At 39.3% G+C, this 15,522-nt stretch overlaps 1 protein-coding gene across 4 annotated transcripts in view; it reads right to left on the bottom strand.

The window, feature by feature from the left end:
- Positions 1–9,183, bottom strand: part of cbfb (core-binding factor subunit beta) — a 31,772-nt gene extending 22,589 nt beyond the window's left edge. For all 4 annotated transcript variants that reach the window (XM_034535710.1, XM_034535711.1, XM_034535708.1 and 1 more), the window contains exons 1-3: positions 8,768–9,183; positions 8,181–8,267; positions 2,942–3,058 (exon numbers count right to left, since the gene is read on the bottom strand). In XM_034535710.1, coding sequence (XP_034391601.1) covers positions 2,942–3,058; positions 8,181–8,267; positions 8,768–8,845 — 282 coding nt within the window. In that variant the 5' untranslated portion in view covers positions 8,846–9,183. The remainder of the gene's footprint in view (positions 1–2,941; positions 3,059–8,180; positions 8,268–8,767) is intronic.
- Positions 9,184–15,522: the final 6,339 nt, after the last annotated feature.

The following is a 15,522-nucleotide window of genomic DNA, read 5'->3' as shown; positions in this document are numbered from 1 at the left end:
GTCTCCGTTTGCACAGTATATAAGGCTACTCATTTCAGAGAGAGGGGGGGGAATCAGTTAAGTTCATGCCTGTATTTTTGAACAGTTGTATCCAGTGTTTGGATTCAGCTACAAAACAATAGCTGACAATCCAAAATGAGCAAACTACATTTAGAGTGGCTGCTGGTAAACCAGCTGCAGATGATTCATGTCTCGGACTAGGTTAGCGCTTTTAAGCAAGTTAGCAGCTAGCGCTAAAATGAACCTTATCCACAGCTGGCTCCCATTAGCCTGCACCGACACTGAGAGCCTGTACTTCTACTCTCTCTCTCTCTCTCTCCTTCACGCACACACATCATATTCAGTCGCCAAGTTTAACCTGGCTGTGCTTTCCTTTTGGTTTGGCACCGTCTGTGTTTGGAAATGAAGGCGGGAGAGAGGGAGGAATGGAAGGGGGGAGCGGATGGAGGGAGGACAGAAGCGATTGCGTGAAGGAGAGGAGGGGGGGGTATGGTGGGAACAGGAATTAAGTTTAAAAAAAAAAAAAAACATAAAAGGAACAGAACGAGGGAGGAGGGGAGGGGAGGAGGGACGAGACAGCAGCATGGTGGTTCATATAATATGCCACAAGAATAACAAACAGCAAAAAGACGGGAATGTGAATGAAAGAAAATATAGAGAGAAAAGTAATAAAAATAAAGCCACAAGGGACAGAAATTGTGAACCAGTACCCCAGTCTGAGTTATAGTTAATGAGCTAACGTCTTCTCCTTTTCAACAATTTTAGCAGACTTATTAGTATTCTTAACCCAGTATTCACTTTTGTGTTCAATTTTACACCGTATTACTATTACCCATTCATCTATATTAATCTATGTATTTGTGTGTTTTATAAAGAAATATGTCTGATACACAATTGAAATTCAATATTTTTTTTTTCAGGCTCTACTGAACAATGTGGAAACATAAAAAAAAAATATTCTGGATAAATAACTGTCACTAAGCATCACACATGCGAGTAGTGAATGCTGTGACAGTAATTAAGAGAAGAAGTTAAAACGTACACAAGGTCTCTGCCACGGCCTGACAGTTGTATTCTACAGGGAGGTCAGGCAGGATCGGAGGGCGGGCTGTGTGTGTGTGTGTGTTTGTGTTTCTTTGTGTTTGTGTGTATGAAATGAAAGCTGGATTCCTGATAGAGGAAAACAGCAGCTACTGTGAAACTACTTTACATTGACGACTCCAAGCCTCATTAAAACTTCATAGATCTGTGAGCACCGTTGAGGTGACACAGAAGAGGGTATCGTCTTACACACAGACACACACACACACACACACACACACACACACACACAACCCCACGCTCTCCGTCTCTGCCATACACATGCATGCTGTCTATTTCTCTCTTTGTCTGCCACACACCACATCAGAAATCTCTTCTGCAAAATGGCCATAAACACACACACACACACACACACAGTTCCCAACCATCAGGGCACTTGTGATAAATAATTAACAGTGTGCGATTAGTCTGTCAGCCTTGGGGCATGGAGGTCCATCGATTTCCCAGAATGCATTTTTAATGAGCCGCCAGACGGCATTCATTTCAGCTGGCCAGTGTCCGTGGAGGGCCTTCTGACATACACGCACAGAATCCAGGCTTAGTTCCAGGGGAGACAATTAACATACACATAAACACAACAGCACCACCACCACCACCAGTGCACCGTACAGCTGATATCACCTTGACAACAGCAGCAGACTAACATATTTTGAGCTCCATGAACTTTTATCTTGATCAAGCACGGGCACGACTGACTAATGAAGTGTAAGAAGAAGCTCAGCAGTTATTTCACCTGTGTGATTGGCATCCCCCCGCTTTAGACAGCGGTCACTGCAGACCAGTAAATATCCAATACTTACTGGTTACTTTATTGTGTGTTCGTGGAGCTGTGCACAACCTGACACACACATCAATATGTATTCTGTCAATGGCAACAGCCTTTGACAGAATACATATTGATGTTTGTGTCCTTGAATAAGGAATAGATGTCACCGTACACAAAACTACATATCCTGACTTGCTCAGGACGATGAAACTCAACGTTGGCACTCATGAATGTCACTCACCTTGTCTCTCGTTTCAGACTCCTCCCTCCCTGTGTGTCGCCCTCCTGTGTGATTGCAAACCCCGCCCTCATTGTTTCCATCAGTGTCTCGTTCCCCTGTGTATTTAGTCTGTGTCTACTCCTTGTTCAGTACCAGTTTGTTTCTTAATGTCCATGAGCTTACCAGTGATTTATAATAATAATAATGCATTTAATTTATATAGCGTTTTACGTGATACTCAAAGACACTTTTTTACCCCGTGTGCCTTCCCGTGCTTTGACCTGTTTCTGTCCACTCGTGGCTCTTTGCCTGCCGATTCGGATTCCTCTGCCTGCCTGTCTGATTACCCGTGTACCGAACCCTGCCCGAAGTAAAGACTTTGTTTTTTAACCTGACTACCTCGTCTTGAGTCTGCCTTTGAGTCCTGCCTCCGTGGCTCCCAGCCTTCCTAACAATGAATTCTAAATCCACATGATGTTTTTTGTCTCTACATGGGTGTCTGGACTGGCATTTTCATTTCATTAAAAAAAAAACAGGAACTGGAAGCAAAAGAGTGTTTTTTGGGGTCAAAGTTTTATATTGTCATGTGTGTTAACAAAGTCCGATGAATCAAGTGTATGACTAAAGCATGTGATAGATGGTAAAGATGTGTTGAACTCCAAATGATGTTGGATTAAGAGAAGTTGTTTCGTGATGCATTTTAGACACACTTAATCAGACAAAAGGATAAAAAGATATATATATATATATTTGTTTCAATCTCAATGCTGCAACTCGGACCATGTGACCTTATCAACAGGAGAAGAGCAACAGAGAGAATGTGTGTTTGTGTGGATATCTTGCACTTGTCCTACCTTTCCTGTGTCTCTCTCAAAGTCAACATACTCCCTGGCAGGAACCTGCCTCTGATCTCCGTGCAGGTTGGCAGGAAAGAACTGGAGGGAGAGGTTGGTACCTGTGGCGACAAAGGCCTGGAGAGAGACAAAGAACAACATTTCCATTCAGTGAATTTTGACTGTAATATACCATTGGTTATTGAAATTGTTGTTGCCAATGTATTAGCAAACAATTGCACATCCATTAAACCCAGAGCATTACAAAAGTAACGAGAATGTTAATTGTTTAGGTTTTGAGATTTGCCATTTCATTCTGAAAAGGTAGTGAACAGCTGCTTGTCTAAATGTCTTAATGGGAAAGCAGCTGCTCAAAGTTTTATATGGTGGTATGTTTGTTAATGAGAGCTGTGAGGTTCAAATACAGACAATGTAGAGTTGGAAAACCAAAAGAATGGACTGAAATGAAACATGCTAAAAGCATTGTGTAAATCTGCAGAGTAGGGCGCGGGGTTATTGGTTTCAGCATTAAGCATCACACTTTATGAAAGGTAAAACGACCCACCAGTGATTTAACATTTCAAAGTCAGTTTACTGTCATGAGGAACATTAAACAGCCTTCTGTGGTTCTGGAGGAGAAAACCCCTGAAGAGACATCCCACACTTATTTTCACTTATGACAAGGGCTCCAAATGTATTGGAGACTTCACATTTATAATAGAAAAGTATTACAGACATTGGTGCTTACTGGGCTGGGAGGATCTAAACAAGAACACTTATGTGTTGCATTATTGCAAAGTGTATCAAAGAGCTTCACTTTGAACTTACATTTCAGGGCTCATTATTATTATTGATGCATCCCAATTACTCTCGAAATCATTTAGTTTATAAAATACTGAATAACATCTATCAAGTTTTTCCAGAGCCCAAGGTGACATTTTATAATTGACCAAACACCTTTCAGTTTACAACAATAAAGAACAGAGAAAAGCAGTTCATCCTCATATATTAAGATTAGATATGGCTGGAACCAGTTCATTTTGGCTTCAAAGTGATTAATCGATTACAAAATAGCAGTTCCTCTCAACAGTCCCCCAAATTTATAAAAGTTCATTTTAGGAGGGCTACTTTGATATAAAAAATACCACTTACAGTAATTCAGCTTTAAACAGCTTTAACCAAGATTATCCAGAGGGTTCTTGTTGAAGTTTAAACAGCAAAATGTCTGAGTAAGCTTAAATATGTTTTTTAGGTCTCAGTCTGAATGAGTTTGAGTTTGATAGACTGTAGTTGCTCTTTTCTTCCTTTCTTTAATATGTCCGTCCTCCGTCTTTCTCTGTTTCTGCTTAGTCTGATGACCGTTCTCCTCAGAACAAAAGCACAACGTCAACCACTGGCCTCCACATAAACACATCATACTGTAAAGCTTTCCTCATTTTTCTCATGTAAATGGCTTCATGCACTACTGGGAGACATTCCTATCAAGATAATGTCACACAAACACACACACACGTATGCACACACACAAATAAAATGAAAATCAATAGAATGCATTTCACTGTTGCAGTCAGAAAGCAATGAATTATGTGAGGCAGAAAATCAAGTTAGAAAATGTCTTGTTTCATGCATACCTCTGTATGTGTGTGTGTGTGTGTGTGTGTGTGTGTGTGGTGTGTAGTGTAGTGTATTGTTTAGTTTGCTGAGACAGATCAATACTAATGGCATTAGGTCTGCGACTGAGCTGGAAGCATATGAATTATGCACCCTGTCAAATCTGAGAAAACTGAATGAAAGAGAAGGAGAGGGACAACAGGGAGTGGAAGAGAGGGGAATAAAGGGAGGAGAAAGCTGAAAATGACTAAGTGTACATGGACACACAGAGAAAAAAAGGTCTCTCATTACACACATGGATATACACACACACACACACACACACACAAACGAGAGCTCTAAGAACACCCGAGTCATCATTTCGCCTGTATTTGAAGTATTGGATTACGACCATCTGATTCTCATTTGCTGCCTACAACTGCGGGAGGAGAAAAAAAAAGAGGGAAGGAGAGGCAGAGAGAGGAGAGAGATGGAGGGAAACTGGGAGACAAAGGAGGGAAAAAGAAAAAGAGTGGGAGGCAGAAAGAAACGAGCGAGGAAGTGAAAATAAGGAGAATAGGGCGATGGGGGGAAGGAGGCGTAGTGAATGTATAAAGATAGTCAAATTAAGAGAGAGAGAGACAGAGGAAATGTGTGATATATAATAAAGTCAAAGAAGAACAGAGCAAATTAAACTACATAAAAGGAAGTGAACAGAGAGATAAATAGAGAGATGGAAGAGGAGAAGACACCAGAGCAGCATGGAAATCAATAGTAGTTGAGAAAGGGACTCATCTCTAATGAGCTGAGCTGAAGATAATTTACTTTGAATTATTGATCCATTTATCAGATCAATCCTGAACAGTTTAGAGCCGCCCTGTAATTCCAAGATGCACATCTGTGTGTGTGTGTGTGTGTGTGTGTGTGTGTGTGTGTGTGTGTGTGTGTGTGTGTGTTGTTGTTGAGGAACTACAGATCAGTAATACACAGCTCAGCTTCCAAATTGCATTTTTAAATGTCATAGATTGTAATCAGTTATGTAGAAAATAAGTCTAGGATTGTAAAACAATGTGAAAGGTCAAATTGTTTACTTGGACATTATGCTATTACAGTATCTTTGATAACAAGTAGAATATATAAAGGTGTATAGAAAAGGATAAAACTCTGGAGAAAAGTAGCTGGAGAACTTTAACTTAATACAAAACATATGAATGGTATAATGTGTCTTTTATTTTCTCTCCACTTTAACAGGCCTTTTATTTATTTACTTAAGCTACTTCTTTCTGTAAATAACAATTTGCTCTCAACTGACATGTAAAATGAAAAGCACTTACCGGTGAGTAAAACGAAAACATTTTAATGTTACATTATTTACTTTTTCCGAGAGTCAGTCTGGAATTAGGCTGAGACCATTTTTGAGAAGAGAAAGTACGGTTTCCTCAAGACATGTTTAGGACACAATAAAACTACTCTGCTTCGAATGATAATTCGTTTTCATACAATTTTGATTGATACAAGAAACGCGTTTCCTCCTCAGCAGATGAAAATTAATATTAAAACAGCCTTCTAGTGTTTAACTCTGCACAAACGTCATTCTGCACAGTGAAGGTCAAACATAGTATTAAAAAAAAAATGTATTGACTGGAGGGGGACTTTAAACACAAGAAAATAACTCAGTATTGCCCTAATAAATTGCCCGGAGTTTACTTGTTTTTCAGCTCTGTCTCGTCTATAAAAAGTGGTCCTCGACCGCACGTTTGAGTCTCATTGTGTCTTGCATGGTCGTTCACACTGACCATGCAAATAGCGGGAGGTCTTTAGCGGCGTCTGCCCGATAGATAAATCGGCGACATGATGTCACAGCTGCCGTCAAACCATTAAAGCTGTGGCCATCAATTCTCACAGAAGAGGCTTATAAATATGGTGAGGACAGACAGACAGACAGACAGACAGACAGACAGTCAGACGCATTATGTTCCACTAAGAGATGGTAAAACTAGATGTAACGCCCCCCCCCACCCCCCCCCCCCCATAATGAATAAGACAGCAAAGGTTGCCCTGCTGTGTTTGTGTCATCTCTCCAACTAACTTCACCTTTTGTTGAGGACATGGTTAAATAGCAAGGTAGTAGAAGAAGCAGTAATTACATGATGACAATTTGAACAAGCTGTGACTTGCTTTAAAGTTATGAATAGATCTTTACAAAGGCATGTATATCTTGAGAGAAAACAAAAAGGTCACATGGGTTCAGTGACACTGGTGGAGGAAACGTAGAGGAGTGTGTTGTGTTCGTAAAGGATATTTATCTCCTGGCTGCATGCAGATTAAATTAATAAATAGGATGCACTGTTATAGACGATGTCCCTCGATTTGATTGGCTCTAGTTTTCAAAAGCCAAACCGCTGCAGGACAAACCCTGTTCTAAAACCTGGCTTTTATCCAATGGCTGTGAAGAAAGCTGGGAAGGCTGCTGGTTGATGTCAATCACACTGCCCTGAGGTGGGGTCAAGTGCAGGTTAACCTTTCAACATCTTTGCTACGCTACGGTCAACGGGGAAAAGCCATCTAAGTCACATGCTTTATTATTATTATTATAAATTATTATTATGATATTATTATTTTTGATTCAATTTATTATGGAAACTACCACAAAGAAAAATGGAATACAACTACAACAAAGACTGGGAAAGCAACTGGGTGAAGCTGGTCAAATGATAATCTTAGAGAGTTGAATGGAAATGTTACACACAAACATACTCTTTGTCCTACTTTTGGTCTGGTGCCGTCCAACACAACAGATCTCAATCAATACAAAAACTATTGTGGAACTGTAATTGTGAAAAGTACCAGTCCCCATTTTCTAAAATCTGTTGTGACATCTTTAAGGTGTTTTCTTAGACCAGCAGTCCAAAGATGTTCAGAGAATGCTTCAAATTTGTTGCCAGAAAAAAAAATGACTGATCAATCACAAATATTTTGCTTCCATTATTATTAATAGTAGAGCTGAATTGCATTATAGTACATCATGGTGTTTCTATCTTTCTGTTCACTCGCTGCATGTCGACTTCATTCACTGCATGTTTACTGTATATACCAAAATTAGACATGACAGGTGATATTTACTTTAGCTAAGCATGTCTAGGCCCCAAATTACAGCCCCAAGAGTGTTGCAACCGTAAACTGTCTGTGTGAAAACATGCGCTGGTGTGTGCTTCTACCGAACAAAGTTGAGATGATGATGACTGTAGCTGCAGAACACAGAGGGAAGAAGAGCCTGTAAGTGACATTAAGCCTGGCGGTGCTACATGTCTGATGGCACGTCTGCTGCCTTGCGCAGGGACAAAACATCAACTCACATGTATGTGTGTCGTTTATCTGCACTGTGCTGCTGCAACATGAACTGATTTAGGTGTTCTTATGATAACACTTCATTTGTCCCCTAAAATGGAGTCAGCCTGGAGATGAATGCTCATTGGTGAAGAAGATTTTTAAGTTGAATACATGAGCCAATGCTATAGATAGATAGATAGATAGATAGATAGATAGATAGATAGATAGATAGATAGATAGATAGATAGATAGATAGATAGATAGATAGATAGATAGATAGATAGATTAACAATACAAATAAAAGAATAAAATAATTTAAAAAATAGATTTAGTTACTCACTATTTCTGATCGTCCGTCCCTGCAAGCGTTCTGGAAGCGAGCTTGCCTCTCCTCGTGGGGTCGGTCCCTGAATCCAGTATATTTAATCTACAATGTAAAGAAAACACAAACCCTAAACACCACAAACACATACTCAAGTAATTTATATCAACCTACTCTGTGTTGATTTGGAATAGAAAACACATCAACTAGGGCTGTTTGACAATGAATGGCGATGCTCATTGCCAGCAGTAAGTTGATGATAAGCGACGGGAATTTAGATTTAAGGCAAAAGGCATCATTCTTTGTTTCTTTTTTGTATTAATAAATTGAAAGAGCAAACTAAGGGTGGAATGATAATACAGAGTAAAACAATTTCGTATACAAGTAAAACAACGTATTGCCCTTTTAAAGACGAGTATTCTTTTAAATGAGGTGATTTCATTTAGAAATTAGTATTGGCAACCCTGAACTAATTATTTTATATTAATGAAGCCTAACATAATTCGACCCGCCCGCCAGCATGCTTTTCTCCTGTAACGAGCCTCCTTATTTCCGCCGTCTAACAGAATGGATCCAGTGTGTAGAAACACAGCAGGCTGACTCACCTCACACTCCCTGCTCAACTTGCGGAAAAACTCCTCATTCTCAAACTTGCTCCTCTGGTCCGGGACTACCCGCGGCATCTTCACCCACACTTTCTGGTTTCTTTGAGTTTCACTTTTTTTAGTCCTTTTTTATTTATTTATGCCGCACAGTCAAACTTCAACTGTTCGTCTTTCCGCCCGTCCCTCACTCTGCCTCTCTTTCACTTCTCTTCCGTGTATGAGTGTTGTTGTCTCTCTCTCTCTCTCTGTGTGGAGCAATGCGCTCTCTGCTGCTCTTATTGTGATGATCTGCGTCCGGCTGCGCGCTCCGAGTCACTGACCCACCTCGAGGGATAAAGCTCAATTTGTCCGAGTGTTCTCTCTCTCTCTCCCTCTCTCTCCCTCTCTCTCTCTCTCTCTCCCTCTCTCTCTCTCTCTCTCTCTCTCTCTCTCTCTCTCTCTCTCTCTCTCTCTCTCTCTCTCTCTCTCTCTCTCTCTCTCTCTCTCTCTCTCTCTCTCTCTCTCTCTCTCTCTCTCTCTCAAGCAAGTGGCAACAAACGAGCGCTCTGGTCTACCTGCGACTTTCAAGTGCTCCTCCCTGTTAGACCTGCCGATTATTCGCTTTTATTTAGGTCATGAATCATATGGCACATCTGTTTTGTGTTCTGGTGACAGAGGAGGAACTATATATCTGCCTGGCATTTAGCCTAATTTACATGTCTATCCACCTATCAGTAAAAAGTTACAACATTCTTCAGTAAAATAATGACATACAAACGTACAAACCATTGGCTTAACATGCGTTATTTTTAAAGCTAAAACGTAAACAAATAGCATCAAAGAGGCTCAAACAATAATTAGAAGCATATGCACCAACATACAATGCAATAGCACTAATAGCCTCACCGGTCATGTTTTCAACTGTTGTTGGTATCGCTAAAACAAATCTCTTTATAACGTGTTGTTATTCTCTTGTTCTTTGTAACAGCCAAGCGTTGAAATTACTGCAATTTCGACAAGTACTTGAAAGCATCAACAGTCTACTTCCTGGCTCCGTCGAGTCGCTCTTGTGACTGTACATCCAAAATACCGCCCCTCCTCCCTCCCCCTCCCCCCATTCACAATAATAATACTACTACAGACGCTATTCGGGGCAGCCACTGCGCATGCGTCTCGACCGCAGAAACTTTATAGGATCCTTATGTGAGATCAAGCAGGAGGGGGTGGCGTGAAGAGGAGGAAGCGGACAGACTGTTTGTATTTCACTGATCAAATGAACCATATAAGGAGCATTAAATCCTTCACAAATGTCTGTGAATATTTGGCCAAGGGTTTTCCCACATTATGTTATGTTACTACCTAGCTTCTAGATAATAATACAATGTTCTCTGCTTAGATTTAAGTGTGTGGATATCTATTCTACCAGTTTGAGCTGTTTTGATACTTCCAGCACCTTCTTTAAGATGAAGCCGGGTGAAGTACCTAACCTATAGAAATATTAGAATTAAATTGTTTCATAGGCCCGCTGTCTTTTTAGGAATGTGCTAGATTATACACATATAGTTAATTACCTCCTTCATACATTTGGGTAAACATATACTGAACCAACATGACTAAGACTTGCATGAGGTTCAGATAATCTTTTGAATAACGGTTACAAAAAGAAGTCTGATTATATAAAAGTTTATGAGAAAATGACCCTACTTGTCCTTTGAGTTATTACCTCAGTAAACATAGCAAAGATCAATTTATGGCCTCAATTTCTAGTTTCAAGTCTTCTTTAATACAGCATGATGTTCATTAAGTGAATTTAGAGTCAAATAGACCATAAAGCATACATTTGGGTTTGATTGACTGGTCGCTACTAAAGCATTGTCCAGTTGTCCATGTTTTCATCTTAAAACTTTAACCCTTTCACAATTATTTTTCAGCTAATTAAAGTTACTTGTGCCAATTTGGGTCAACTAAAAAGGTCTTATTCCACATCGGTTGTACTTAGCTCCATCCTCACGGGTCACTTCTGGTTGTAAAAAAAAATTCAAAATTGCAACAACCAAAATGCCAAAGTCAAGGCTTCAAAACTGAAGTTCACAAACCAATGTCACGATGACTACGTCAACTCCTTAAATACAGTCTATGAGACAGACACAGTTAGCAACTAGCTGGAGCATTCAGCAGCTAGAGAGACATATTTCTCCCTCAACAGGTAGAGACCAAAGACAGAGCTAAAAGAGAGTGGAATATTAGAACTTACAAGGTCAAAAGCACGACTCCTGGTAGGGCCGCCCTGCAACTGCAGAATGTGTAAAGTTTGCCATAAAACAAGTGATGATATTTCAATGTTGTGTTCACAACTTCTTTCTGCTGCTCCCGAGTAGCCAACTGTTATTGCAGATTGTATTAACTGTGTAAATGCAATGAGGCTTCTAACAGAGTCTGTGTTATTAGTGCTACTTTTAATAGAATATACTTTGAGTACTTCTTCCACCGTCATTATGAGACCTGAGACCTTTTTTCACAGCAGACATTTTAACTTGTCACTGTAATTGAAGTTGGTTTCATCTGTGCTTCATGCTTTGACATGTCAAACTGTCTGCAGTGGGAAATGCCGATGGGATAAAAAAGCAGCATGGACTCGATGCTTAAGGGGAACTACAAATTCACACATCATATTAGGAAAGTGTAAAAATACATTTTAGTGAGTTTTTAGTTTCACACAAACACAAACACACACACGCGCGCACACAAACACACACACACACACACACACAGAGACAAGCACAGGCTGACGAAACATATTGGTACTTGCAACATATTGATGAATACATGTTTGATTCTGCATACAACAGGCGGATAGAACATGCAGCTGAAATGTAGCACAGCTCCTTTATTTATAGTCAACACACATAAACACACACATACGTACACACACACCAAGAGTAAATAGGACTATTAGACTCACAAAGGAGTTTCACAATCACCCACAAAGATGAGACTATGAACAAGAACCTGCAGGTTGAAAGTGTCTGTGTACATTCTCATGCACTTCTTCTGTGTTGTGACATGTTTTGTTTTTTGTTTTGTTGGTGTTTGTGAAGATCCCCTGAGACAAAAGGAGAAAGAAAATTAAACACATATATGAACATGCTTTAATAACACACACACACTAACAGAAGATAACTGAGAATGTGTTTTATTTAAGGGTTTCTAATATCTAGTGTTTCCATGTAATGATATAAAGAATAAGTTGCTATTCTTGTGTCTAAAACTAAAGATGTTGTTGGCCTGTTTGGTGCGTCTGTGCAGGCTAAATGTTTTGATCAATGCTTCTCACTCTAATACGGGTTTTAGGGGTGGAAACAAGTCCTCAGGCTACAGCATATGCTCTGATTTCTCTTTATGAAAAGAAACATTCCTTTTATGACACCTATGTCATTGATTTCTACCAGTCTTCTCCCACTCTGATAGCCTGAGGATCTCTCTCGCACGCACGTACACGTACACACACACACACACACACACACACACACACACACAGAGCTCACTATTTTTCTGTCTCAAACTATCCGTTTATGTGTGTTAGCTGCAGGCCAAACAGCGCGTGAATGATTAACAACAGTAGTTGGTGATGCAGTAAAAGATTCATTAATTAATCAGATAATCTGTGGTTGCCATGGTGAATAGTTCTGACATGCAGTCTGATCTCATCTCCACACAGCTCACTGAGCACGGCTCACTTTAGTTCATCTCATTATGTTTCTCTTCTCACATACTTTAGGGCCGAGCATCTCTTATGGCGTTCCCATACAAAGGAACTGCATTGTCTCCCGGATTATTTTAGTTTTTATAGTATCACAAATACGTGTTTAATCAAATTCAAACATGGGACTTTCTGCAAGTAGGCCATTGTTTGTGTTCTGTGGAAAAGAAGCAACTTAATAACATAACAAATGTCCTCAGTTAAAGCCAAGCGATGATGTTTAATTAACTAAACCCAACCACTCATTTTGTTGCTTTGTTGCTTGAATTTGTTTCAGTTTACATCTTAACTACGCATTAAAATAGTGACCGTAATTTGTGAGAAAATATGTTTCCCACAATGTAGTTGAGTATGCAGTTTAGTTGTATGGGATATTATTTCATGTCGAGATGCACCGACTGTTCGGCTACCTTTGATGCATTCAAGCTACTCAGATTGTTAGGGCGATCAGAAATGTATAACGCTATCATGATGTGTTGTGTATATATATATATATATATATATATATATATATATATATATATATATATATATATATAGATAGATAGATAGATAGATAGATAGATAGATAGATACGTTTATTTTAATTTAAAGTTATTTTAATTATTTTTTGGAAATCAATTTAAAATCATTTAAAATATTGAACTTAACATAAAATATGAAACTGTCGGAATGGAAAAGGCCCATGAACATTTCTCAAGTCCAAGGTGACTTAATTCTTCAACTATTTTTTGTCTTACCAACTCAAAAAACTTAAAGACATGCACTCACACTTAATAATAATAATAATAATAATAATAATAATAATAATAATAATAATAATAATAATAATTTCTGGGGAAGCAAGATATAGTGAATATGTGACACTTTTCTTGATCAATGACTTAAACAACGAATCCCTTATCCAAACACAAGAGAGGGATAAGCATGAGAAAAGCTATAAACACAACCTTTCCTGTAGCTTCTCTAAAAATGTCACATTTAGAGAGACTTTTAAGAGTTTTCACATGGTGGCCATAAAGTTCTTTTGCAAGGTGAAGTCCCACTAGAACTAATGGGCTGTAGATAAGGAGCCAGTCTGTTATTCCAAAGCCCTCCGTCTGGAAAACATTATCAGAGGAAATTGAACAACCTTTCCATACAGTAATCAATCATTAATGTAATTTCACTGACACGGATGCTGCACATCTTCACATAATTTAAAGAGCTGCAGTGCATTTGGTCTTTAAGCTTGACACAACGCAAAAAAAGTTCAGACCCTAGAATTTCGGGAGTAAACATGTCCTGTTAAAATGTTTAATCCAAATTTAGACAGAGTTACAGAGACTGAGCACATACATGATATACAGAGTACAGAGTACAATGGTGGTTTCAGGAAATTACCCAATAACATTAAAGAATAATTAAAAAGTGATAGCAGTGGAAGCTTTCAAAATGTTTTCCATTTACCTTATTCTCATCTAGGGGTTATTTGCATAAAAACGCACAATTCAAATAGTGTTTTTATTAAAATATTTATATATATATATATATATATATATATATATATATATATATATATATATATATATATATATATATATATATACATACTGTATATAAAGCTGCATCTGTGACTAAATAGTCAGTTTTAATCAGTTTTAATTCAGTTTCCTCCTTTGTTTGTTAAGTGGCATCATTTCCCTGAGACATGAAGTCAAACATTTTCCAAACTAAAAAGAAAGAGAAAAAAGCTGTCCTATATCATAACCAAGAATTGTCCCTGTTGTTCGTCCTCATTGTTATTCAAGGATACAGACAGATTTATTTTGGCTTTGTTTGCTGGTTTAGAAGAAGATGCTTCTGCTGCTGGCTGCTACTGAGGAAGTGGCCTAATAAATATTTAAAGTGCATCAATAACGCAGGATCACAGAAAAGCTAATGATGCTACAGTGACACACAGCTGACTCGTGACAATCAGTGTGTGCGTGTGTGTGTGTGTGTGTGTGTGTGTGTGTGTGTGTGTGTGTGTGTGTGTGTAGTTGCTTCTACAAAAAGGGGATCAAGCAAGAATGTGATTCGTCATCTGTCACTCTTCCTGTGTGCGGCTACCTTTGTGTTATCTCCTCGTCAATGATGTTCAAACACACTGTCGTGCAGAAATGACATCTGTGCAAGTTTCTTGACTATCTGTAACTCTGACAGAGAAACCTAGACCGGAAACTGCGGTCTGCTTTGTCTACGCAACAATTTCTGCACAACAAAAGCACTAAAGGAGCAAATACATCATGCATGAGGGATTTCATCAATTTCTCATAGTCTTATTCTCGCTGCTATACATTCTATTCTATTTTATCAACATCCTTCTCTACACCAAGAGTTATTTATTTCCTGTTTTGGCAACACTTTGAAGATAACCATTTCCTCTTTCCTGTGTTGTTAATGTAACAGTTGAACCGTCAGTTATCAGGCTAGTTGAGGGTCAGTAAAAGTTCGGCAAGGTCTGTGGCGCTCAGTGGACCCACAGACAGCAAATAGTTACTAACTCTGCTTTGGATTAAATGACCATTGGCAACAGACAGGATTACCAGGCGGCTCCAAAAAGAGAGCCGCATGTGGGCTCATTGTGACCCAACTCTGCCAGTCTGGTTACATCAGCGACTAGGAATCAACCTCCTTCCCCATCCAGACATCCCCGCATCAGTAACTGTGATACACACACACACACACACACACACACACACACACACACACACACACACACACACACACACACACACACACACACACACACACAGCTCCCAACCATCAGGGCACTAAGATGGCCTACAGTATACTGTAGCAGGGGAGACGCCTGGATGTGTGTGTTTATTCTTAGTCAGACTGTGGGATCCCGTGGCTGAAAGACACATTTGGAATAGCACATGGTCCAGTATTTTAGTAGATCAGTTACAGTGTTACGGTCAGCCAGTCTGTCTGTTTGTCTGTCTGTCTGACTGACTGTCTGCCCACCAAAGACACAAGTTGGTGGTGGGGG

The sequence above is a fragment of the Cyclopterus lumpus genome, chromosome 6 (assembly GCF_009769545.1).
Source record: "Cyclopterus lumpus isolate fCycLum1 chromosome 6, fCycLum1.pri, whole genome shotgun sequence".
NCBI lineage: Eukaryota > Metazoa > Chordata > Actinopteri > Perciformes > Cyclopteridae > Cyclopterus > Cyclopterus lumpus.
Note: the sequence above shows the minus strand (reverse complement) of the source record. Positions and strands in the feature narration are given on the sequence as shown.